General features: G+C 59.6%; 1 protein-coding gene across 2 annotated transcripts; it reads right to left on the reverse strand.

The window, feature by feature from the left end:
- Positions 1 to 37: 37 nt before the first annotated feature.
- Clcn7 (chloride voltage-gated channel 7) lies at positions 38 to 23,075 on the reverse strand. Of its 2 annotated transcripts, XM_070019916.1 has the most exons (25): positions 22,882 to 23,075; positions 18,955 to 19,026; positions 17,704 to 17,775; positions 17,545 to 17,610; positions 16,608 to 16,740; positions 16,223 to 16,332; positions 15,028 to 15,108; positions 13,334 to 13,396; positions 13,136 to 13,219; positions 11,208 to 11,301; positions 10,792 to 10,856; positions 10,274 to 10,390; positions 9,745 to 9,799; positions 7,931 to 7,991; positions 7,225 to 7,363; positions 6,636 to 6,729; positions 4,845 to 5,014; positions 3,771 to 3,822; positions 3,117 to 3,244; positions 2,861 to 2,946; positions 2,435 to 2,564; positions 2,011 to 2,070; positions 1,765 to 1,941; positions 1,399 to 1,479; positions 38 to 1,315 (listed from the first exon to the last, which is right to left on the reverse strand). In XM_070019916.1, exons 1-25 carry the CDS (start codon positions 23,017 to 23,019, stop codon positions 1,229 to 1,231), a joined length of 2,415 nt encoding a protein of 804 aa, XP_069876017.1. In that variant the 5' UTR covers positions 23,020 to 23,075; the 3' UTR covers positions 38 to 1,228. The 2 variants fall into 2 exon arrangements, with proteins under 2 accessions (XP_069876017.1, XP_069876018.1); XM_070019917.1 differs by lacking the exons at positions 18,955 to 19,026; positions 22,882 to 23,075 and adding an exon at positions 18,664 to 18,921.
- Positions 23,076 to 24,709: the final 1,634 nt, after the last annotated feature.

A 24,709-nucleotide genomic window follows, 5' to 3' on the forward strand; every position in this document is an offset into this window, starting at 1 on the left:
GCTGTTCCAGAAGCCACTGAGACAGGAGACGGTCGAGTGAGTTTTGGTAGTTCCTTTTATTTACCTAGTATATCCAAAATATCATCTCAACATGTAACTGACATAAAACTATGAACAGGATTGCACGTGCTTTTTTGGTACCAATCGTCTGAGGCCCTGCGCAGTCCCTTCCCTTCCCACGCAGAGGCTTCGCGGACCCCCTCCCCACCCCACGAGGGCTCAGACAACACCTGGTCCTGCAGCTGTGGGACGGCTGGGCCTCCCTGGGGAGGGGGCCGGCCTGGGCGCTGGAGAACAGGGTCTGCAGCGAGTTCCTGGGAGCAAGGCCGGGCCCACAGGCGGCTGCCGTTCCTTGAGTGCGGGCCCCTGCCCACAGAGCACTGCGCGGGCATCACAGGAGGCCCGTCGCCCGGTGCCACCGTGCTCAGTGCCCTGACCTCTAGGCCCCAGGCAGGGAAAGGGATGGCGCCAGCCGACTTATTTTCTCACATGTTCATAAAAGAGACCCGAGGAACACTATCTGGCCAGGCCTGGCTAGCTCGGCCCATGCCACCAGACTAGCGCCACTCTGTGCTAGGCCACAGATCACCCCAGTGGTGCGCACTTGGTGGCCACTGTAGCCGGAAGTGAGCCACTGCTGACACCGCGGCCCCCGTGCTGAGAACCTGTCTTCCCGGCTGTCTTCAAATGCAAGCCTCAGGCCCGCAGGGACCCTTAGGGCCCCAGCCCCTGGCACAGGCCCCATCTTCCTGTCTTCAGGGCCTGGGATCACCTAAGTCAGGTGGGACCTGGGCCACCCGGGGCTCCCCATGGAGCAGTGTGGCATCCTTGAGCCCCGGCTGTGAGGCTTCTGGTGGTGAGGGCAGTGTGGCTGGCGTGTGGGTCCCACAGCAGCAGCAGCAGCAGCAGCAGCAGCAGCAGGGGCACGGCTCGCCTGCCTCGCGCTCTGCCCCTCCGCCGGCCTCTGGGGAGCCAGCAGCAGAGACACAGCTGGGAGGAAAGGAACGGGGGTGGCGGGGTGCCAAGGGGCCAGGCACAGGGCAAGTACTAAGGACGTAAACCACGCGTCCATGAAGAAAGGCAGGCTCACAGGCCAGCTAGACCCGAGATGGGGCTGCTCGATCCTGCTGCTGTGCTGCCCAGGAAGTAAGGCTTTGGCCAAGAGACCAGGGACCCCAGGACAGAGCACAAAGGGGCCGGGCTGCCGCTGCCCACCAGGGTCCAGGCCTCACGTCTGGGCCAGCGAGAGTTCTTCCAGGCCGCCCTTCCCCAGGCGGTACCTGGCCAGGTCCTTCCTGGTCACCAGCCCGACCACCTGCAGGAGCAACATCAAGTCAGAGCCCTTGTGGAGCCAGGGTCCCAGGGCACTCCACGTGGAACATGGACCACCAGCCTTACCTGATTGTGATTGTCCACGACCACCAGGTGCCTCAGGCCCAGAGCCCGGAACAGCTTGAACACCCGAGGGAGAGACGCTTCCTGCAAGGTGGGTGTGGTACTCAGCCTGCATGCGTACCCCAGGGGAGGATGGGATCCCCACAGCTCCAGGTGGGTAAGAGGAGGTGTCCCCCTCCCCACCAGGCCTCTCTGAGGCCTTAACCCTCTCCAAAGCACTGCTCCCAAGGGCCACAGCACCCCCACCCCCAGGTCCTGCCCCGATGCCTTCTGGGCACATGGCGGGTCCTTGCAGACTGCCAAAGGGCAATGGCCTGCTCCGCCCCACAGGTGGGTACCCGGGGCTCGGTATAGGGAGGGGCTGGATACCTGGGGCACAGTGTAAGGGGAGGGGTTCATGAACTCGGACAGGTCCATGGAGCACTCGCGCTCATCCTGGGACACGTGGATGGACTGGATCGGGGGGAAGCGTGGATAGGCATCACGGAAGTCCTTCAGCCTCAGCCGGCGCTGCACCAGGCCCATGTTGGACCTCTCTACAAACACCTGTGGGCAGCGGTGGTCAGGGCCCGTGGGAAGGCCAGGCCCTCCCCTGCCCCGACCAAGCAGGCCCACCTTGTGCTTCAGAAGGACAATGAGCTGGGAACGCAGGATCAAGCCCTGGAGCCTGGCTGGCTGTGGGGGAGGAAGGGTCAGAGGCAGCGGGATGCCAGTGTCAGGACCGCAGTCGATCCTCTGGTCCCTGAGAGCCACCTGAGTGGCTTGCAGTGAATTAGTTCCTACTCAGTCTGGTGAACCTGACACAGAGACACGGGTGTCCCCAGCCCTCCCAGCCACCACTCCCATGTCCAGGGCATCCCACAGGCTGGGCCTAGTGAGGGGCACAGTGAGGCTGTGTTCACGGAGGCCACAGCGCCCAGCAGTCAGGCTGGGGCACTGGACAGCGCGTGCCGGCTGCGGGGCTCCCTTCCGCAGACCGGAGCGGAGCGGGGCGGGCGAGCGGGGCGGCCCGCTCAGCACAAGCTCTCCTGCCTGGTACCTGGGTGTCGTCCGTGTCTTCCACCACGGGGAAGCCGTTGTGGTTGGAGGCCGTGTCACTGAGGACGTCCACGATGACACCGACCTTCTCCCTCCTCCGCAGGCACGTCACAGGGGTGCTCATCACCTCCCTGCCAGGACCCCGGCGCCCGTCACCGCCGCGCCGCCATCCACGCGTCTCAGCGGGCACAGGCGCTGGGGCCATGGCGCTGCCACACTAGGAAACAGCGTTCCCCAGAACACCCCCCTCCCCATGCTGCTGGCTTTAGCACCAGGAGCCCAGCAGGGACTGAGCAGTGATGCTCACAGGCCCGCAGCCTCCTCCCTGCCTACCCTCTACCTGCAGCCAGCACGACCCTCCCCCGCCCCAAGCTGCAGCCTCAGACCCGGCCCTCCAGCCTGGGTGCGGGGAGGCTGCTGGCAGTACCTGGCGGTGAGTGAGTGGGAGGTGACCGGAGCCTCCCAGTGCAGGAAGGGCACGCTCTGCAGCTGGATGTGCATGTCGTACAGGCCCTGAGGAAGGGGCGGCAGGTGAGGCGTGGCCGCGCCCCCAGGGCATCTGGAAGGGCATCTGGGTGGCTGCACAGGCCTGCCACAGGCCCCCAGAGCCCGGAGGACCCACGACCCCCGGCTGGGGCCAACGTGTGGGGTGAAGGGGCCAACAGGCTTCCCGCTCTGCACACCTCGATGAAGACATCGCCCACGATCTTGGCGGTCATCAGCACCAGCATGATGGGAAAGCCGTAGGTCACGTTGCTGGTGGCCTCCATCATGATGACGGTCAGGCTCAGGGTCATCCTCACGATCCCACCTGCGGGAGTGGCCGCAGGCCTCACCATGCACGAGAGGCCCGTGACTGCCTGGCTGAAGGCTATTGGCTGGCCGTGGGGAAGAGGAACACGGCCGCCTGGGATCCCCGGCCCTGTTCTGCTCACTTTGACGGACTCCCGCCTGGGGGGGCGGTGCCCTGCCCTCTCACCTCTCTGCAGGTGCCCTTGCCCTCTCACCTCTCTGCAGGTGCCCCTGCCCTCTCACCTCTCTGCAGATGCCCTGCCCTCTCACCTCTCTGCAGATGCCCTGCCCTCTCACCTCTCTGCAGGTGCCCTTGCCCTCTCACCTCTCAGCAGGTGCCCTGCCCTCTCACCTCTCTGCAGGTGCCCTGCCCTCTCACCTCTCTGCAGGTGCCCTTTCCCTCTCACCTCTCTGAAGGTGCCCCTGCCCTCTCACCTCTCTGCAGGTGCCCTTGCCCTCTCACCTCTCAGCAGGTGCCCTGCCCTCTCACCTCTCTGCAGGTGCCCTGCCCTCTCACCTCTGCAGTGGTGAGAACCAGGACTTACCGAGCTGGGCAGCAGCTCCCATCAGGGCGTACTTGCCAGGGTCTGCCCAGATCTGCAGGAGGTAACACAGGAATGACGGCATGAGGTGGCAGCCCTGCCCAAGCCACCAGGAGGCAGCACTGAGGACACCTGGACTGGCACGCGCACACACAAAAACTGAGCGGGGGGGGGGGGGGGGGGGGGCGGGAGGCTGGGAAGGTGGCTCAGTGGTAGAGCACTTGCCTTGCATGCTCAGAGCCCTGGGTTCGATTCCTCAGCACCACATAAGCAAAAAGAAAAAAGCCGGAAGTGGTGCTGTGGCTCAAGTGGTAGAGCACTAGCCTTGAGCTGAAGAGCTGAGGGACAGCGTCCAGGCCCAGAGTTCAGGCCCCACAACCAGACCCCCCCCAAAAAAACAAAAAAAAACTGAGCGGGGGGGGGTGGGGGGGGCTGGGAAGGTGGCTCAGTGGTAGAGCGCTTGCCTTGCATGCCTGAGGCCCTGGGTTCAATTCCTCAGCACTACATAAGCAAAAAGAAAAAAAGCCGGAAGTGGTGCTGTGGCTCAAGTGGTAGAGCGCTAGCCTTGAGCTGAAGAGCTGAGGGACAGCGCTCAGGTCCAGAGTTCAGGCCCCACAATCAGACCCCCCCAAAAAAAACAAACAAAAAACAAAAAACTGAGCGGGCTGGGAAGGTGGCTCAGTGGTACAGCACTTGTCTCGCATGCATGAGATCCTGGGTTCAATTCTCAGCACCACATAAACAGAAAAAGCCAAAGTGGGCGCTGTGGCTCAAGTGGTAGAGCGCTAGCCTTGAGCTGAAGAGCTCAGGGACAGCGCCCAGGCCCAGAGTTCAGGCCCCATGACCAACGACAAAAAAAACCCAAAAAACCAAAACCAAAACACAACAACAAAAAACTGAGCAAGGAATGGTGGTGCACACTTGTGACCCCAGTGCCTGGGAGGCTGAGGAAGGATGCTATGAGTTCAAGGCCAGCCTGGGACACACAGCAGGCCCATCCCTGCACGCATGTTTGTGGAGCGTGTGGGAAGAGCTGCACTTCAGGGATGTGGTCCCCAGCAGACTTCCCCGACTCACCGCTGCCCCCGTCAGGTAAGACAGAGAGATGCCAAAGAGCCGACCCCAAGCAGCGCCGATGAGCAGGGACGGGATGAAGACCCCAGCAGACACAGTGAGGCCGTAGGTCCAGCAGGCCAGGAAGAAGTACACGATGGTGAACAGGCCCAGCGTCATGGGGTTATAGGAGCCTAGGGAGAGGAGGCTGCCGGTCCTGACTCCTGCCCACGCACAGCTGCCCCACCCAGCCCACAGCTCCATCCCGGAGCTGGGCCACCGAGCCCCAGCCTGGCTGTTCTTCAGAAGGCTCGACACTCGCCTTTTCAGGATGGATGGGCCTCAAGAACTGGAGAGGGAGCCAGTGCCAGTGGGTCACGCCTGCAAACCTAGCCACTCAAAAGGATCGCGGTTTGAAGCATAAGACTAGCTCCAAAATAGCAAAAAATCTGGAAGCATGGCTCAAGTGATGGAGTGCCAGCCATTCAAGCAAGCCTGAGCTTAAACTCTGGTAACAAAAAACAAAGGAGGAGCCGGGCACCAGTGGCTCATGCCTGTAATCCTCCTAGCTACTCAGGAAGCTGAGATCTGAGGATCGCAGTTCAAAGCCAGCCCGGGCAGGAAAGTCCATGAGACTCATCTCCAATTAACCACCAGAAAACTGAAAGGGTGCTGTGGCTAAGAGCCCAGGGGCAATGCCCAAACCCAGAGTTCAGGTGCCACGACTGACAACAACAACAATAAAGGAGATGGGAAAGCTGTGGGCTCAGCAGGGAGGCCTGGAGCCATGGCACAGGCACTGAGTCCCCAGGCAGCCCCGGCCTGCATCAGACCCACAGCCTGGAGGGCTCTCTGGGGACAAGGATGTATCACACACCCCTGCGGGGAACAGCTGAGCTGCTGGGCCTGCTGTACATCAGTCTGACCACAGGGACCAAGTGAAGGAGGAGGCCTCTCTGAAGCCAGAGCAAGGCCTGGGCTAAGGAGGCCGGTGGAGGTCAGTGGTCAGTGGACCATCCTCCTGGCGGCAGTGGGTGGCAGAGGTGAGCTCTGCTAGGCCACACAGGCAAAGGGCATGGAGATGTCACTTCTGAGAAGTGTGCAGCACGGCCGGGCCTGGAGATGGCCACTGTGATCCCCAGTGGCTGAACACTAACTCTTGATTGCTCTTCCTGGATGAGAAGCCAGGGAAATGAGGCTAAGAAGGGGGAAGGCCACAATGACCAACACAGATGTCTACAGCAGGCTGGGGCGGTCCGTCTATGTGCCAAAGGTACTATGGCACAGGCCAGAGGTCAGAAGGGCCAGGCCCCTGAGCCACACGTGAATTCCATGTCCTTGATCTGCTCCATTTCCTGACCCCCTCCTATGGGCAGATCCAGAGACAGGGAAGCTCTTGGTGGCCTTGTCAGGCAAACAATGAAAAGCAGTGTCCCCACGAGACACATGGGAAAGCAGGGCCAAAGCCAGGCCCAGGCCCAGCCCGTGCTAAAGGCTCTACTCTGGCGCAGTTTCCATGTCACAGGAGTAGCTGGGGGAGGGCAAGGCCTGACACAGAGCCGCTGGGCTCTCCGGCTGAGCGGTGGCGCTGACCCAGTGTCTAAGGCAGGAAGTAGGTGGGGGGGGGGGGGACCACAGCCAGCCCTGCTCTAGCGTTTGGCTACCAGCAGCTGTGGACCCAATAGCCCTTTCAGTCTCACCACCCCAACTTTGCCTACTAACGCTGGCTCAGTGCACCCTAACATGCCAGGGTCAAGTCCTCTAGATCGGGACAGCAGCCTGGCAGCATGGCTCGGCCGCACGGCCCGCACACACCTGGTGGGTCGTGGAAGAGGCTGACCACACTCTTCTCAGGGGTGTTGAAGAAGGCCGCAGCCATGGAGTTGTACTCGCCATCCGCACAGAAGAGCTGCAGGAGCAGGAGAGCACAGGAGGGGGGCTGGGCTGGGATGCAGAGCTGTGCCGCCAGGGCCCGGGGGCTCGGGGCCACAGCACACCACTGTCCCTGTCCTGATTGTGGCTGCTGACTGCCCAGCAAGCAAGGTCACCTCCTCTGTCTGGGCGCCAGGACAGTGCTCACTCTGGGACGCCCATCAACAAATGGACTCAAACGTCTGTGGAAGATGTGTGTGTGCCACGCCCACAGTGTGTGCACGCCCCTTTCTGAGGCTCTCACCAGGGGCTGTTCTGGAAAGAGGATTGTGGTGGTAGCCCTGGCACTGCCACCTGTTCCCTGGGTGCCCTGCGGCCAGCCTCTGCCTTTCTGGGACCTGCTGGGCGACACAGGCACACTGGCACACTCAACTTGAGCCAGGCTGTGTCCGACAGCCCTCAGCCTAAGCAGGATGTGAGCAAAGACCACCTGGCCTGCTCAGGGTGCTCGCCCACAGGGCCCCATGCCTACCTGGAGCGGGTAGGACATGGAACTTCCCTGCAAGGGCTGGCAATCCCGGGACGAGTAAATCAGCACAAAGGCGACCGTGGCTGTGACAGCGGCCACCAGTATGGCCTCAATCACCTGGAGGCAGGGCCGGTGGATGTACCTAGAGCCCAAAGCCAGGATGCACCTCACTGCAGAGACAGCCCCTGCAGCAGCCCCACCGTCACGCCCACCGCGGCTGTCACGGCAGCCTGCACCCGAACACACTGCTGGGAGAGTGACACACCACAGGTTTCATGGTCAGGTCTCCACACACTGCAGACCATCCTGGGGTCATCTCTCTCCTACGGGTGACAGGCTAGCCACAGTGACGGGCGCTCACAGTGGCCAGAACTGCACAAGTATAGAAGCAGCTGCCCCCAAGCCAAGACGCTCCATCAGCACACCTAACAACAGGGCTAGCAGGCAGGGTGGACAGAGCCGGTGCCCTGGCAGAGGCCGAGTGGAGTCTTACTCCTTCCTGGGCTTGCTCTTCTGCCCAGGGACACCCCTCAGGCAAGGAGCCCTGCTTCTCTCTGGAGAGACCTCTGCTATCTGGCTTGCCCCGCTAGCAGACCATACAGCATGTCCCCAACTGGTCTGTAGGCACAAATCAAGCTCTACTGGGTGTGGTTCCAAATCGTAAGGCCAGATGTCAACTCCATTCATGAAAATGGAGGGGCTTTCTCACCTGATTCGAAACATGGTCAGCCAGTAGTTCAAGGCATTGAAGACAGCGCCGAGAATGCCACCTACAACCCGGAAGGAAGCACCCATCAGTTGGATGGGACGCAGGGGGGAGTCCCGGCCAGGAGCAGAGAGGCGTGGAGAGAGGCCAGCCCGGCCTCACCCTGCCCTGGCGCCCCAGCTCTGCTGCCGCCCCCCCCCCCCCCCAGTCACAGGAACACGTTCTCACAGAGCAGCTCAGGCGTTTTTTTGTTGGTTGTGGGGCCTGAACTCTGGGCCTGGGCGCTGTCCCTCAGCTCTTCAGCTCAAGGCCAGCGCTCTAGCACTTGAGCTATAGCTCAACTTCTAGTTTTCTAATGGCTTATTGGAGAGAAGAGTTTCATGGACATTCCTGCCCGGGCTGGCTTTGAACTGTGATCCTCAGATCTCAGCCTCCTGAGTAGCTAGGATGACAGGCGTGAGCCACCAGTGCCTGGCAAGCATTCCTTTTTCCCTGGGCACTGTCCCTGAGCTGCTTTTGCTCAAGGCTAGCACTCTACCACTTGAGCCACAGCACTATTTCTGGCTTTTTTTGTTTATGTGGTACTGAGGAATCCATCCCGGGGCTTCATGCTTGCTAGGCAAGTACTCTACCACTAAGCCACATTCCTCGCCCTGAGCATTCCTTATCTGGAACTCCCACCCACAAGTGGGAAATTCTGCATCTGGCCCATGGAAGGCCCTGTTGAGGCAGTATACGTAGGTGGATGGAACCGGTAGAGTCTGGTTTAGACTTGGGTCCCTATCTCAGAATATCTCATGGGTTTAACTATGTTCCAAAATCTAAAAATAAGCTGGGCACCGGTGGCTCACACCTGTAACTCTAGCTACTCAGGAGGCTGAGATCTGAGGATCACAGTTCAAAGCCAGCCCAGGCAGGAAAGTCCATGAGACTCTTATTTCCAATTAACTACCAGAAAACCAGAAGAGGTGCTGTGGCTCAAGTGGTAGGGTGCTTGCCTTGAGCTCAAAAGCTGAGGGACAGTGCCCAGGCCCAGAGTTCAAGACCTACAACCAATAAAAAAAAAAAAAAAGAAAAAAAGAAAGAAAAACCTAAAAACAAAACAACAAAACCAAACACCAAAATCTAAACCACCTCTGTCCCACACCTTTTATTTTGGGGGCCATCCTGGGGTTTGAACTCCACGCCTCACGCTTGCTAGGCAGGTCACTATCATTTGTACCATGACTTCAGAGCCATGTCTCCAACTCATATTTATTTTTTTCATAGTATTTGGGGAAGGGATTCTCAAACTATTGGTGCTGTGGGACCCACAGCATTCCTCAGGAACCCTGGCCAGCCCTGGAGCTTTTTTTTTTTTTTTGTCAGTTGTGAGCCACCAGTGCCTGGCAGGCCTGGGATTTTGTCTGAACACAAAGCCAGCCTACAGTCCTTCCTACATATCACCATACAGGGCTCACCCCCAGCCTAGCCAGCGCTCTACCTGTGAACTGCAGGGTGTGGAGGCCTAACCTCTGGACACTGCAAAGCTGTACTGGGACTACAGTCATCCAGCACTGGGGCCCCAGGGACCGCAGTTGCCTGGCACTGGGGCTTTGGGGACCTCGGTTAGCTGGCACTGGGGCTTTGGGGACCCCGGTTATCTGGCACCGGGGCTTTGGGGACCTCGGTTAGCTGGCACTGGGGCTTTGGGGACCTCAGTTAGCTGGCACTGGGGCTATGTGGACTGCAGTTATCAGGAATGGGGCCCTGGGGACCGTGGTCATCTGGCACTGGAGCCCTGCTCTACTCCATCCTGTGGGGAGGAGGACACTTACCCACCACTCCCATGGCAATGAAGACAGGGATCTCATGGATGGTGTAGGCCATTTTCTGTAGAGAAGAAAGGGAAGGTGGTAAGGAGTGTCAGTCTGTGGCTTTGCTTGTAGGGGCTTCATAGCTGGCTGGGCTGGTGGGTGAGGCGCTCCCTGATTGGTTGAAGGACTAATCTTGATATTTGCAAGTGGCTCCTGCCAGTTAAACCTCAGGGCTGCATGTGAGCTGACTCTGTTCATGGAATTTTCTAGCACTTTCCCACAGACCCACAGAGGCCCCATGGGTAGGAGAGCTGGGTCCCTTTAGCAGACCTCACGCCTCCTCAGAGCCCTGCTGGTGTGGGTGGCGCATGCACTGCGGCTGGCAGCACACAAGCCGTCCCTGCAGGGTAGCTGTGAGCTCCTGGAAGCCCCTACAACACCAAGGGGCCTCACGTCTACCCACAGCCCAGACCAGAATCCCTACACACACACCAGGCTGAAGCCCCGGCCTTAGACAGGCGGAAGGGCAGTGAGGCGGGTGGAGAGCTACCTCTGAGTCAAACCTTCCGAAGTTGATGAGGCCTGGGCTGGACAGGTCCCACATGTTCCCATGGTAGATACTCAGGACACAATTCAGAGTGAAGGTGGAAATCATGGAAGCAAAGAACTGCAGCACAGAAAGAGTCAAAACCTCAGGGCTGTGGCCCAGCCAGGGCCCTAAGGGGTGTGTTGGAGCCCACCCAACACGCTTGGGGGCGCCAGAGGCCATAACTGAGTGCCGGGAACCAGATTTGGGGGGGAGGGGAGAGACAAGACCAGCAGGCAGGCCCTGTAAGCCTGGAGGATCCACCCCATACAGGAGGGAGAGAACTAGAGCGCCAAGCAGGCCCAGCCCACTGCCTGGTGAGGCAAGTGCTGGAGACAAGATAGTGACAAGGGGACGGTCCAGGGCTGGCAAGGACTCACGAGAGGCCGTGAGGGGACGGACAGGTGTGGCCCCTGACCGTGGGGGAGGTGGAGAAGAGGGAAACATGGAGCCTTAGTCATGGGTGGCCAGTGGATACTCACAATTCTCCATGTCAAGAACTGGTTCCAGAAAGAAGCACCTTCTTCCAGGCTGAACAGGACGCCACCTGGAAGAAGGCAGGCAGGCCTGAAGAGCCACCTGGCTACAGGGTGGCTGTACTCGTGTCACCCCACCCCCAAATCCAGGAAAGCAAGACGGGGGGGCAGGGCACAGGGAGAGGGGCCTCTCAGGGGTCCCAGGGCCCGTCCAGGGCTCCTGACAATAGTACAACCTCTCATAAATCCCCTGGCTGGTGACTGTGAGCACTGGCCACACCTGACCAGTGCTCCTCTGCAATTACCAAGGCCAGACCTTCAACCAAGCAGGGAGAGCTTCGCTCCCTGGCCTAGTCAGCGATGAGCACACAAACACCCCCCAAAGCACAGCCACAGGCCAGGCAGGGCCGGCCCCTCCTCACCCACGGGCGCTCCAAATGCAGCTGATACTCCAGCCGCAGCTCCTGCTGAGACAAAGTCTCTCTTCTCCGTGTCTCTGCGGAAGTACTCAAAGATCTAAAGGAGGAAGGGATGGAGAACGGCATGGGTAGACTTGTAGGGGATACAGGCTGCCATGAAAGGGACTAAGACAAACGGGGGACAATCGCCCCATCAGCTACTGGAGTCACAGAGCTGCCATGGGCAGCACAGAGTCACAGCCAGCGCCCTGCAGGCCCCAGCACCCTGCAGGCCAGCACCCTGCAAGGCCCCAGCACCCTACAAGGCCAGCACCCTGCAGGCCCCAGCACCCTGCAAGGCCAGCACCCTGCAGGCCAGCACCCTGCAAGGCCAGCACCCTGCAAGGCCAACACCCTGCAAGGCCAACACCCAGCAGGCCAGCACCCTGCAAGGCCCCAGCACCCTGCAGGCCCCAGCACCCTGCAGGCCAGCACCCTGCAAGGCTCCAGCACCCTGCAAGGCCTATGTGGCTGGCACACCGCGTAGCCCGCTGAGATAACCAGAGGAGCCCATCTACAACAGCAGCTCAGCTTCACTACACACACACAGACTATTAACACAGCTCTACCGAGAAACCAGAAGGAAACCAAGTAAGTGGAGAACCCAACCCTGCTTTTCATTTTATACACAATTGAAGCTGGGCATTTATGGCTCACGCCCGTAATCCTAGCTACTCAGCAGGCTGAGAACTGAGAAATGAGGTTAAAAGCCAGCCCTGGCAGACTCCAGGTAACCCCAAAAACCCACAAGGGGAGATGTGGCTCAAGTGTCATAGCACTGGGCTTGAGCGAAAAATCTAAGTAAGAGTACAAAACCCAGAGTTTCAGCCCTAGTACCAAAGAAAATGGAAGGTCTTAGCCTTAGACTCTTATCTCCAATAAATCACTAGAAAACCGGAAGTGGTGCTGTGGCTCAAGCGGTAGAGCGCTTGCCTTGAGCTGAAGAGCACAGGGACAGTGCCCAGACCCAGAGTTTAAGCCCCACAACTGAAGAAAAAAAAATATTTTTTTTTGGAGATGAGTCCGACGGACTTTCCTGCCCGGGCTGGCTTTGAACTGCAATCCTCAGATCTCAGCCTCCTGAGTAGCTAGGATTACAGGCATGAGCCACGGGCACCCGGCAAGACAGCTGTTGTAAGGTCTTGAATTCAATTACATTACACAAAAACAGAACTGCAATGTGGCTTAGTGATAGAGTGCTTGCCTAGCAGGCATTAAGCCCTAGGTTTGATCCCTCAGTACCATACAAACAGAAAAAGTCGGAAGTGGTGCTATGCAGTGTCCAGGCAGAGTTCAAGCCACAGGACACACACACACACACACACACCCCTACATAATATACATGTTCTGCCTCTAAATTCCATTTTTTGATACAGGTCACTATGTAAACCACCAGTCTGGCCTCAAATTTTCAACTCTTTAGCCTCTGTTTCCCAAGTGCCTGGACTATGGACATGTACTATCATTTCCAGCCCCAAACAAGCTTGGACAACAAGCGCCAGCGAGTCCATTTACACACCCTTCACACACACACACACACACACACACACACACACACACACACACACACACACACACACACACACACACTCTCTCTCTCTCTCTGTGTCTCTCTCTCTCTCTCTCCATGCAGTTCTGACTTTCTTCAGCTGGCTGGCGTCACAGACTCTTCACATACACACACACTGGGATTGTGCAGAGAAGGATGCCACATGGGGCAGAAGCAAAGGATCCATGCCTGCCTGGGCTGGAAGCAGTCCAGGCTGCCACTTAGGTAGGGTTGGGGATAGGGATGGAGAGGGGACCAGCTCCCCTGCCAGGAGGGATGGAGCGATGAGGAGAGGGAGAAGAGAGGAGCTCTTATTCACACGCCTCCAGGGGAGAGGGCTTACCTTGAAATCTCGCTTGAGCGATGTTGACCTTCCCTGGGAAATCCCGGCAGCGATCACGGACCCGGAGTGGATCATAGGCCCTTCCTAGAAATACAGCACTCAGAGGACGCCCGCAGGTCCTGGCTTCCTCTCAGGGGCGGGGTCAGAGCGGGGGGGGGGGGGGGGGTGTGGGGGGGGAATGTCGTGCACACTCATTACCTTTCCCACAGCCAGTCCTCCCACCACGGACAGAATCACGCCGGACACCTTGATCACCAATGTCTAGAACACAAGAAAAAACACGTGTGGATACAGAACTCTGGGCTTGAGCCTGGGCTGAAGTGCACACATGGTGGTAGGACCCTGGGATGCGGGAGCTGCTGGGCTCCAGGAGGATGCACAGGCCAGGACGTGGCTCCCTTCTCCACACTCTGAGGGTAACCCCCCCCACACACACACACGGGACATGTCTTTTCCCTGGTTTCCTTCCCAAAGCAAGCTGGCCACAGTACAGCATGCATCAGGCATCCTCCACTGACAGACAGGCAGCCCACACCTCAGCGCAGGGACTGTCATTCTGGGAGCCTCTTCCCACCTCACAGCACCCAGGGCACACGGTCCTGGGTCCCTGTTGGAGGATGTGTGTGCACCACCAGCCTCCCATGCCAGGCAGGAGTCTTAAAGGTAGCCCTTAAGTCTGCTAGAGCGTGGCAAATATTCACAGCACATGAGAGACAGTAGAAGTGACTGCACCTAGGCCCCCAAGGGACAGAACACACACCACATATGCCTGCCTGCCTGCCTGGGGCACAGATCCACAGGGGAGAAGAGCTCATGCTCAGTGCAGGCACCGAGGAAACCTACAGGAGGCCTGGGAAGGCGGCTCAGTGGTAGAGTGCTTGCCTTGCATGCATGAGGCCCTGGGTTCAATCCCTCAGCACCACATAAGCAGAAAAAGCTGGAAGTGGCGCTGTGGCGCAAGTGGTAGAGAGCTAGCCTTGAGCTGAAGAGCTGAGGGACAGCGCCCAGGCCCAGAGTTCAGGCCCCAGGACCAACAAAAAAAAAGAAAGAGAGAGAGAGAGAGAGAGGGAGGGAGGGAGGGAGGGAGGGAGGGAGGGAGGGAGGGAGGAAGGGAGGAAGGAAGGAAGGAAGGAAGGAAAAAAGAGCCTACAGGAGGACCCAGGCTCCGCACAACCAGTCTCCTGAACCAGGGACAGGAAGCCCTCTGACCAGTCTCGGTCTGGGAAGGCTGACCATGTGGGCTAGAACAGGAATAGGCGGACTGTGGTCAAAACCACCCAGACTTCATGGAGCTAGGAGGCCATTGCTGACACTAAGCATGATGAGTACTAAGGAAACTTTTTTTTTTTTTTTTTTTTTTTTGGTCCGGTCGTGGGGCCTGAACTCTGGGCCTGGGCGCTGTCCCTCAGCTCTTCAGCTCAAGGCTAGCGCTCTACCACTTGAACTACAGCACCACTTCCGGCTTTTTTCTTTTTGCTTATGTGGTGCTGAGGAATCGAAATGCCAACACCCACAGGCTCCTATATGACGGCACATTCTACGTGGCTGCGACCGTAACACGCACTGGCCGAGTGTGCCCGTGCTGGTTAACTCACGCGCTGGCCGAGTGTGCCCATGCTGGTTAACTCACGCGCTGGCCGAGTGTGCCCGTGCTGGTTAACTCACGCGCTGGCCGAGTGTGCCCGTGCTGGTTAACTCACACACTGGCCGAGTGTGCCCGTGCTGGTTAACTCACGCGCTGGCCGAGTGTGCCCGTAATGGTTAGTGAGTGCTGCCACTTGCGGAGTACCCCTGCCAGCACCTACGCGCACACCAGCAGCAAGCACAGAGGAGGGAAGGGCGAGAGACATGCCGGGAAATCCCGAGTGCCGCACCGTGTCACCACAGCTCACCTTGAGCCGCACTACATGGGGGATCTTCACCCCATTGAGGAAGCACTTGATCTGGGGGATCCCACTGCCGGCAGCTACTGGCTAGAAAGAGAAGGAGACTCCACTGAGCAGGTGGTGGGGTGAGCAGGAACAGCTCCATGGCCCAGGAGCCAAGTGGAGCCAGGCCCAGGAAGGACTCTCTGCCTGGTACGCGCAGGTCCTCACTTCCAGCCCAATTCTGCCAAGGAAGTAAACCCTGTGGGCTGTGCCGGGGCCTGGGTGGAGACATGATATCCGTGCACCCCACAGGGGCAGCTTGGGGCCTGCTCCAGATTGAGCATCGTCTAGCACAAGCAAGCAGACCTTCTGTACGTAGGGCTGCTGTGATGCCCTCATGGCTCTGGAGCTGCAGCTTCTTGTGTCTATCACCCCATGACAAGGATGCTAAGGGCAGCAGCCTAGAAAAAGGGGAAGATCTCCGGGCGCCGGTGGCTCAAGGCTGTCATCCTAGCTACTCAGGAGGCTGAGATCTCAGGATCACAGTTCAAAGCCAGCCTGGGCAGGAAAGGCCGTGAAACTCTTATCTCCAATGAACCACCAGAAAACTGTAAGTGGTGTTATATAGGACTCAAGTGGTAGAGAGCTAGGCTTGAGCTCAAGAGCTGAGGGACAGCACCCAGGCGCAGAGTTCAAGCCCCATGACCGACAAAAAAAAAAAAAGGGGGGGGAGGGGGGGATGGCGGACTCCTGGGAGTCCCAGGATAAGAGATGCCCTCTGCCTTGGGGCAGAGTGAGTCCCCACTGGGGAGAAATTGGTCCTGCCCTTTTCTCGTCCTAGCCCATGTCCACAGCACCCCCCCCCCCCGAGACCCACAGTACAGGCCATGGAGGATGGGGTCTGGGTATGCCAGTGCTCTGGGCAGATCCTGCTTTGTCTGAGCATGGGGCAGGTACGGGAGACCTGCCTAGGATAGGGGCTGAAGGTGGGTATGGCATGGGAATGGGGGACCGGGGCTGAGGGGCTAAGGCCTGGAATGGCATCACGCAGGGTCTGGGCCTAGGCAGCGCAGGTGGTTTTCCTGTCTTACCACTAGATCTCACATGGCTCCTGATTTCCACTCGCACAAAGCATGCACGCGCACCGGCCACCAGGGTGCGCCTGACCCTGTGCTGCCTCCTGCCCCCACCCTGAGATGCCCAGTGCACATCACTGTACCTCAATGAAGGCCACTATCACAGAGCCTATGAGCACAAAGGCTGAGTTGAGCGTGGCCCACAGCAGGAGGGAAAAGGACAGCCCGCCCTTCTCTGTGAACCTGTCAATGTCTGGGAGCAAGTCAAGGCTGAGAACAGCTGTCCTCACAGCCCACGGGCGCCCTGTCCTCTCCCGTGGCTAGTCTGTGTGCAGTGGTGTCCTGCAATGCCACGGGTAAGCGGACACCACAGATGCTTCCCAAGTAGGACAGTGGTGCAGCTGTTAGTCCAGGCACCCCCCCCCAGGCTGGATGGAAAGCACCCACAGGGCTGGGCCGCTTGGCTCCGCCCACTCGTGAGGGCACAGGCTTCAGCCCCCACTCTCTGCTAGGTGGTGTGAAGGATACTGTCCTTGATGACCCTGTACTTGAGGCCGGCCAGGTTCTCTACCACGATGTCAATGAAGCAGGCCACGAGGCCTGTGAGGATCCCGATGAGGGCACAGATGACCCAGCGCTTGATCTCCACCGTCCTGAAGGCCTGCCGGGAGAGGTGGAGTCGGATGTGGACATCTCAGCCAATGACAGGCTGCAGACAGCTCTGAGGCTGGCCCTCAAGGATGCCACACACACACATAAATACACACACACATAAATACACACACACAGCGCCCAGGACCAAGTCTTGCCCCCCCCCTTTTTTTTTTGGTTGATCGTGGGGCTTGAACTCTGGGACTGGGCGCTATCCCTGCGCTCTTCAGCTCAAGGTGAGCGCTCTACCGCTAGAGCCACAGCGCCACTTCCAGTTTTATTGGAGGTAAGAGTCTCACAGAGAGGCTGGGAAGGTGGCTCAGCGGTAGAGCGCTTGCCTTGCATGCCTGAGGCCCTGGGTTCGATTCCTCAGCACCACATAAGCAAAAAGAAAAAAGCCGGAAGTGGCGCTGTGGCTCAAGTGGTAGAGTGCTAGCCTAAGAGTCTCATGGACTTTCCTGCCCAGACTGGCTTTGAACTGTGATCCTCAGATCTCAGCCTCCTGAGTAGCTAGGATGACAAGCGTGCACCACCGGCACCCGGCCTTTGCCCATGTTTTAATGACATGCAGCACCACAAGACATGAGTGGGTGACGTTCCCAACAAATCCACACAGCTGCTGACCGTCCAAGGCTGCCATCTGTAGGGACAGCCTTCTTGGTTGCCATTAGCACGTTTCCTCCTACAGTCTCTACCGTGAGAGGCCAGATGTCACGTGGCCCTCAAGCAGTGGTGTCAGAACCCCGAGGCTGGGGACAGAGGAGGAAAGGGAGCAGGCAACACACCACCTGGTCACAGGACAGCCCCCCCTTACCGTGTGGTTGATCCGCCTCTCCTCTTCCAGGAACAGCTGGTTCTCACTGTTGTCGTAGTCCAAGCTCTGCAGAGCAGAGCGCATGGGCCATTACCAACCAAGGACCTGGGCGGGAGGGGCAGGGGAGGGCGAGGGCTGGGGTCCAGGGCAGAGGCCCACCTCATACTTGAGGGACAGGAGCTTCTCATTGTGTGGGATCTCCTTGGGGAAGGGGGGAGGCGGGTCCACTTCCTGTGGAAGGAAAGGCAGAATCACAGGTTTTGGGGTTTTGTCTCGCTGTGTATGTAATCTAGGCTGTCCTGGAACACTCACTCTTCCTGCCTGAGCTTCTCAGGTGCTAGGCTTACAGGCATGTGTTATCATGTCCAGTTTCTGTACTTTCTTTGGGAATGAGGAGCAAAGGGAAGAAGAAGGGACACTCATACCAGAGGCCTGCACTCTCCCAACACTTCCAGGCAGGCCGGGAAGTCACAGGAGCCTAACATCTGCCCTGGAGCACAAGCAGCAGCATCCTCTAGGGCAAAGATACGCAGTCGTCCAGATAGAAAGCAAGAGATCCAGGAACATCATGACTGAGATGGGCTTGTCTCAGGAACACAAGGGTTTTTGTTGTTGTTGTTGTTGTCAGTCGTGGGGCTTGAACTCTGGGCCTGGGTGCTGTCCCTGAGCTTCTTCAGCTCAAGGCAAGCACTCTACCACTTGAGCCACAGCATCACTTCTGGTTTTCTGGTGGTTTCTTGGAGATAAGAGTCTCATGGCCTTTCCTGCCTGGGCTGGCTTTGAACCATGATCCTCAGATCTCAGACTCCTGAGTAGCTAGGATTACAGGCGTGAGCCACCGGCACCCAGCATCACAAGATTATTTTAACACCCACAAATCTACTAGTACACAGTGCTAGGCCAACAGAGCAAAGGACAGCTTCCATGATTCCATATATGGCGGGCAGGTGAGATGCACAGCCCTCAGGCCACTGGGACAAACTGGAGTGCCACCAGAGAGGAAGTGAATTTGGGCATCCCCCAGTGTGGTAGAAGGGCCAGAGTCCACTCTGGTGTCAGAAGATATGACCAACCCTCGCTCTCCAAGGATGCCCTACCCCTCAGGGACCCCCTCCTCACCTGCGCCAGAGCCAGCCCTTTGGCCCCTGAGTCTCTCAGACCATATCCTCTTCTGCCCAGGGCTCTGTGCTCCATGATCCGTCTTCTACTACTCCTGTCCACCTCTGCTCTTCCAGCTGGCCACGCTTCCCTGGAGCAGTCTACCTCTGAAGCGTCTCTGGGGGCCCCTGCTGTCTGCCAGCCATACTGTCCCGCCACCCCCATTGCCCACTGTCCTCCATCCTCAGGTGGGGCACTGCCCTGTGAGGATGCACTTCTGTGAGGCCAGGAGTGAGGGTGCGGGCCACTCACCGGGTCCAAGAGCTCATCATCCAACTCCATGGTTTTCATTTGTCCAACTTGGAAAAAGGCAGAATGAGGCAGCTAAAAGCGGAGGAGGGGTGGTGGTGAGTGCCGCGTGGAGCCGGAGGGGCTGCGTTCTACTCCCACCCTCGAGGCCAGGCTGCTCCCACCGCCGAGCCCAACCGCGGAGGGCGGCACGGACTTTGCTCACTCTGCGCTCCGCCTTGCTGCAGCAAACTGAGGGAGGGCGCTGTCACCCCTCGGGACAAACGCAGCAGTGCCCGTGCCGGGGGGGTCTGTCTTCAGCCACCATGCCACGTACCAGTGTGGCCTTTCTGAGCCCACCCAGCCCGGGATGTGCTGCAGTGGGCCTCCAGCAGAAGGGTGAGCATGATGCAGAGCTGAGGGGTCTTAGCCACAGAGGTCTCCAAAGCACAGCGTGGGCAGGCGGGAGGCAGCGAGCCCCTTGTTGGGCTCCACCCCTGCCTGTGAGCCCAGCTGCTGGCGGGGGGGGGGGGGGGGGATGGCTGAGTGGAGGAGATGGCACCATGCGCTTCTCCTTCCCCTAGTTTCTGAGTTTTTACAAACATGATGGGGGAGGGGCTAGTTTCTGGGCTCAGAGCCACAAATGGGTGCCCCACGGCCAGTATTTTTTTTTTTTTGGTCCGGTCGTAGGGCCTGAACTCTGGGCTTGGGCACTGTCCCTCAGCTCTTCAGCTTAAGGCTAGCGCTCTACCACTTGAGCCACAGCGCCACTTCTGGCTTTTTTCTTTTTGCTTATGTGGTGCTGAGGAATCGAACCCAGGGCCTCAGGCATGCAAGGCAAGCACTCTACCACTGAGCCACCTTCCCAGCCCTCATAGCCAGTATTAAAAAGCAAAGGGCAACAGAGCAAGACTCTGTGGTCGGTCCCAGCAGCTGATCACCCAGAGCTGAGACAGTCACCTTTACCACCAGCATTTCCACTTTGAAATCTCTGAAATCCCACACATTTCCCAAACAGGGCTTCCCTCCAGACTTGGCCAGAGCCCCCCACGCACCTGTTCATGATGCAAAATGTAGCGGACACACTAGGGACCAGCCAGGTAGTGAGGGAAGACCAATCCCCTTCCCCCAAGCCAGATAAGGAACGGCACCAGTGATAGGTGGGGACACCCCAGAAGAGAACAGTCCATGCCAAATGAGGACCAGCACCACTGACAGGTGAGGACACCCCAGAAGGGAATAGCGGGCAGATCCAAGGCCTCTGAAACAGGCTCTAAGAACCTGATCTTCCCGTTCACCTGTTGCTCTGTGCCCAGGACTCCACTGAAGTTGGCAGGGTCCCCTCCAGGAGCTGGGGACAGACTGCTGGGCCTGGGAGGAGAGCAGGCACACCGAGAATGCAGGCCATTTGCACAGTCAGAGGGAAGTCCCAGTTCACGCCTGAATTCTGCCCAGGAGCCAGGGCAGCTGCTGCTTCCCTATCTGTGTATGAGCGAAGGCGCATGTGACAGGCAGCATGTCTAGCAGGCCTGCTCCCCACAGGACACTGGGGGCAGCAGCCAGTGACCCCACAGGGAGATTCTACAGCACTGGCTGCAACAGACATGTGGCAAAGTAAGGCAGGCTGATAAACACAGCACAGAGAAGCTATCAGCACCAGCTCGCAACGGCTGTCATGAGCCGGAAAAGCTAAGGACCTTGCACTGCTCCATAGCACCCAAGAACACAGACTTGCATCTGCCTGAGGCACCTCAGCAGGTTTTGAGAACCATGGGAGAGGGGTTGGCCACAGGCCGGCCAACAGCACCTGCTCACAGGAGGATGAGTCCTCGGCCAGCCTGGGAGATGCCAGGTATGCTACAGTCACACCTGGGAAAGCACGGTCTGGCAGCGGCAGGCAGAGCTGAAAATGCACTTCGGTAAAGGCCGCGGGACAGGCTGGGAGTCCTGGCCCTACCACTGACATTGCCGGCTGTGCTGCTGCTCCTGAAACAGTTTCAGTTTTGCAAAATGAAAAAAGTTCTGGAAATTTGTTGTACAACAGTAAATATCCTAGCTAGAAGTAGATGCCACAACTGTACCCTTGCTACTCCATAAAAGGACAAGTTTGAGGCTACTCTGGCCTAAGGTCACCCTGGGAAACCCAGAGGCCCTGTTTCAAAAGAAAGAGGCAGCAAGAACAGGTGTATATGTTCACTTCACCAGAACATTCTCAATGGCTGTCGGCTGAGTCTATCCAAGGCCCCTGTCAGGCTGCAGGAGGTGCCTGACCCTTTGCACTGCCCACTGGACGCAGTACAGCCTCCCTCCAGGAAACTTACTCGGTCGCTAATGGAGCCACGCATGACTGTCAAGAGTGCTAGAACAAGTCATTTGGGGGTTGCCGTTTCCCCCACTTTGTTGCTGCTCTTAACGCTGTTAGGAACAACTAGTATCTATTGAGTGCTTCCTCATAGGCACCATGCGTGGTGCGGTGCTGCATTAACTTTTGGGCAAATGACAAAACTGGCACAGTCAGGTTACAGACCCTGACGAGACCCTCGGGTACTGCTGTGCAAAGGAGTCAGGACTCCCAGCCTCCAGCTGTGCCCCCAGCTAAGGCAGGCTGAGCTTCCCCTGTGCCAGAGTGCCCAGCTTCCCCGCCCCCCCAGCCAAACGCAAAGCCAGCTCATGCACAACAGGTCTGACCTCCACACCCACCCTGTGTTCCGAACTATTGCAGAGTCTCAAACACACACACACACACTCTTTGTCCTCTGCTGTTGCTCTGCCTGCCTCAGGATCTTACACTTCTCAAGCTAAGCACCAATGTGACCTTCCATCCATCCTTGTAGGGCACTGAGCGGGTCTATGGGAAGGAATTTTTTTTTGGGGGGGTGGGGGGGTCGGTTGTGGGGCCTAAACTCTGGGCCTGAACTCTGAGCCACGACCGACAAACAACAACAAACCCCACTAGACATATTCCAAGAAGGAAAGAACTATTCAAATGAAGCGGAGTTACTTCCTACCGGCCAAGAGCATGCTCTGTGTCTTCACGGGACTGGAAGAACTAAAAGAAAGTTCTACAGGCGCAGCCTGCTTTGTGTGGTCTTACAGGTGTGTAACAGACCCACAGATGAAGGATCGTTACCGAGCAGACGGAGAGCAGCCGCAATGCCCGCAGGCCGACAGCCTGAGGCTAACTCCTGCGGACCCCGGCCCCGCGCCCGACCCCAGCCCCGCGCCCGACCCCGGCCCCGGCCCCGCGCCCGACCCCGACCCCGCGCCCGACCCCGACCCCGCGCCCGACCCCGGCCCCGCGCCCGACCCCGGCCCCGGCCCCGCGCCCGACCCCGGCCCGCACCGCAGTGGCTGACCCGTGCAGGGCTCCCGCCGCCCGGGCGCGCGCGCCGTCGGCATTCAGAGGACGGTGGACCCGAGGGGAAAGCCCGAGCCTCCCCTGGGGAAACTGCCGGGCGGCGGCCGCCGGGGCGGAGCGCGCGGGACCCTCGCCTCAGACGCCCGCGGCCTCGCCCGGCCCCCGCTCCCCTCCGGCCCCCGCGGCCTCGCCCGGCCCCCGCTCCCCTCCGGCCCCCGCGGCCTCGCCCGGCCCCCGCTCCCCTCCGGCCCCCGGCCCCCGGCCCCCGCTCCCCTCCGGCCCCCGCTCCCCTCCGGCCCCCGCGGCCTCGCCCGGCCCCCGCTCCCCTCCGGCCCCCGCGGCCTCGCCCGGCCCCCGCTCCCCTCCGGCCCCCGCGGCCTCGCCCGGCCCCCGCTCCCCTCCGGCCCCCGGCCCCCGCGGCCTCGCCCGACCCCGCTCCCCTCCGGCCCCCGGCCCCCGCGGCCTCGCCCGCGCGGCGCCCCGCTCCCCTCCGGCCCCCGCGGCCTCGCCCGGCCCCCGCTCCCCTCCGGCCCCCGGCCCCCGCGGCCTCGCCCGCGCGGCGCCCCGCTCCCCTCCGGCCCCCGCGGCCTCACCTGGCGCGCGGCCGGGCCGGCCCCGTTCAGCAGCGGCGTCCCCTCGTCGGGCCGCGCCGCCCGCCGCAGCAGCGGCGCCGCCTCGTCGTCGTCGCGGTCGCGGCCGGACCAGGACACCTTCTTGGAGACGTTGGCCATGGCCCGCGGCGGACGGACCGGCCGGCAAGCGCCCGCCGCCCCGGGTGAGTTCTCGTGACCCGCGCCGGCGATCACGTGATTCGCGCTGGCGGTCACGTGGTGGTCGGCCCGGGGCACGTGGTTGGTGACGGCGGCCGCCGAGGCCGGGCGCGCGCGAGGCCTCCTGGGAGCTGTAGTCCGCGCTTCCGCCCGGCCCAGGCCCGGGGGACGAGGCGCCCTCTCCCGGGGCCCGTCCTGCGATCCCCGTGCGGCCGGCCGCGGAGTCGCTGCAGGCCACAGCCCCGGGGTTGTAACCGCCCAGCCCCGAGGCCGAGGGACCCCGAGGCGACCCGAGGGGCACCGCGGGAAGGACGCCCGCCCGCCCTGAGCCACACCCCAGCCCCACCGACCCGCAGCAGGCGCCTCGCTCCTGAGGAGGCCGGGGTCCGAGGAGCGAGGTTCAAGGCCAGCCCCAGGAGGCCGGGGTCTGAGGAGCGAGGTTCAAGGCCAGCCCCAGGAGGCTGGGGTCTGAGGAGCAAGGTTCAAGGCCAGCCCCAGGAGGCCGAGGTCCCATGAGCGAGGTTTAAGGCCAGCCCGGGCAGGAAGAGGCCCTGCAAGACGGTCTGGCGACATTTTATAACTTCAAAACTTTCCAAATCAAAAATTTCAACATTTCAGAATTTCTGAGCACCTGATGCTCTGGAGAGAGCAAAGCCTCCTCCCCAGACCCAACCGAGAATAAAACCAAAGATAATGCAGACTAGGAAGTTCATCGGGTTTCAGTTTCCACCCTGCAGTGCTTGGTGTGACAGACCAAGAACGACATTCTTTCACAAAAGCTTGCTTTGGGGCAAGGGTGCAGTCCAGTCCCCTCCGAGGGACTGGACAAGGACTTTGCCAAGCCCCCCGCCCCTCTTTCTGCTCTGAGTCCCAGGGTTGAAAAAGGCAGGGTGCCTGGCTTGCTTAAAGGTCCCTAGGAGCAGGCAAAGAGTTGCACTGCGCGTTGAACGTTGGTCAGTTTGGTTTCAAAACTCTTGAGGCAAGTGCTCCACTGCTGGAGTTACCGTCTCCATGGCCACCAGGGTGGAGTCATTTCCTAAAGATGGCTCCATTGCTTCCTAGAGACCAGAGGCCTCAACTTGTTGTCCACCCCCTCGCCCCCTGCAATCTGAGGTGCTGGGGATTGGAACCCAGGGCTTCATGTCAGGCAGACGCCGGGGTGGAGAGAGGCAAAGGCAGCCCAGGCTCCTTGTGAGGAACCACCTGCTCACTAGAAGGCTGCTCCAGCTCATTTTGTTTTCCTTATCTGGGAACGGAACAAACTGGTTAATGGAAAACGTTGGTGGTATTAGAGGGGAAGGTGGATCATACTTCAGAATGTACACATGACCATGTTGCTCTCTCCAGTGGGGTGGTGAGTCACTCGGTGGACACATTCACACTGTCTGGCTCCCAAATCCCCACCCATCTCGGCCTCCTACTGTATTTCTGGATGCTGCCCCAGGCCCCTCCCTGACCCCCATCCAAGCCCTCACTCCGGTGTTCAGCCCCCAAAGCACCCCATACAGTAGCCACAGCTGTACTAATTGATGCCGGTATCTGCTGAACTCTTGACACTTCACAGTCTGTGGACACAGAGGCAAATGCTGCTGGGACCTCTGTAGTGTCCTGGTGCCCTCTCCCTGTCCATTGTGGGCACCTCCTGAACATA

Source organism: Dipodomys merriami, unplaced genomic scaffold, assembly GCF_024711535.1.
Source record: "Dipodomys merriami isolate MVZ:Mamm:240054 unplaced genomic scaffold, mDipMer1.0.p SCAF_137, whole genome shotgun sequence".
NCBI lineage: Eukaryota > Metazoa > Chordata > Mammalia > Rodentia > Heteromyidae > Dipodomys > Dipodomys merriami.

What these genes read in the sequence shown, in the direction of transcription:
- Clcn7 (XM_070019916.1), bottom strand. Translation starts at nt 23,019, where the DNA reads ATGGCCAACGTCTCCAAGAAGGTGTCCTGGTCCGGCCGCGACCGCGAC. An exon ending in TCCTGTCCCTCAAGTATGAG is followed by an intron (nt 17,611 to 17,703) that starts GTGGGCCTCTGC and finishes TCTGCTCTGCAG; the next exon opens with AGCTTGGACTACGACAACAG. An exon ending in TGCATTTGGAGCGCCCGTGG is followed by an intron (nt 10,857 to 11,207) that starts GTGAGGAGGGGC and finishes GCCTTCTTCCAG; the next exon opens with GTGGCGTCCTGTTCAGCCTG.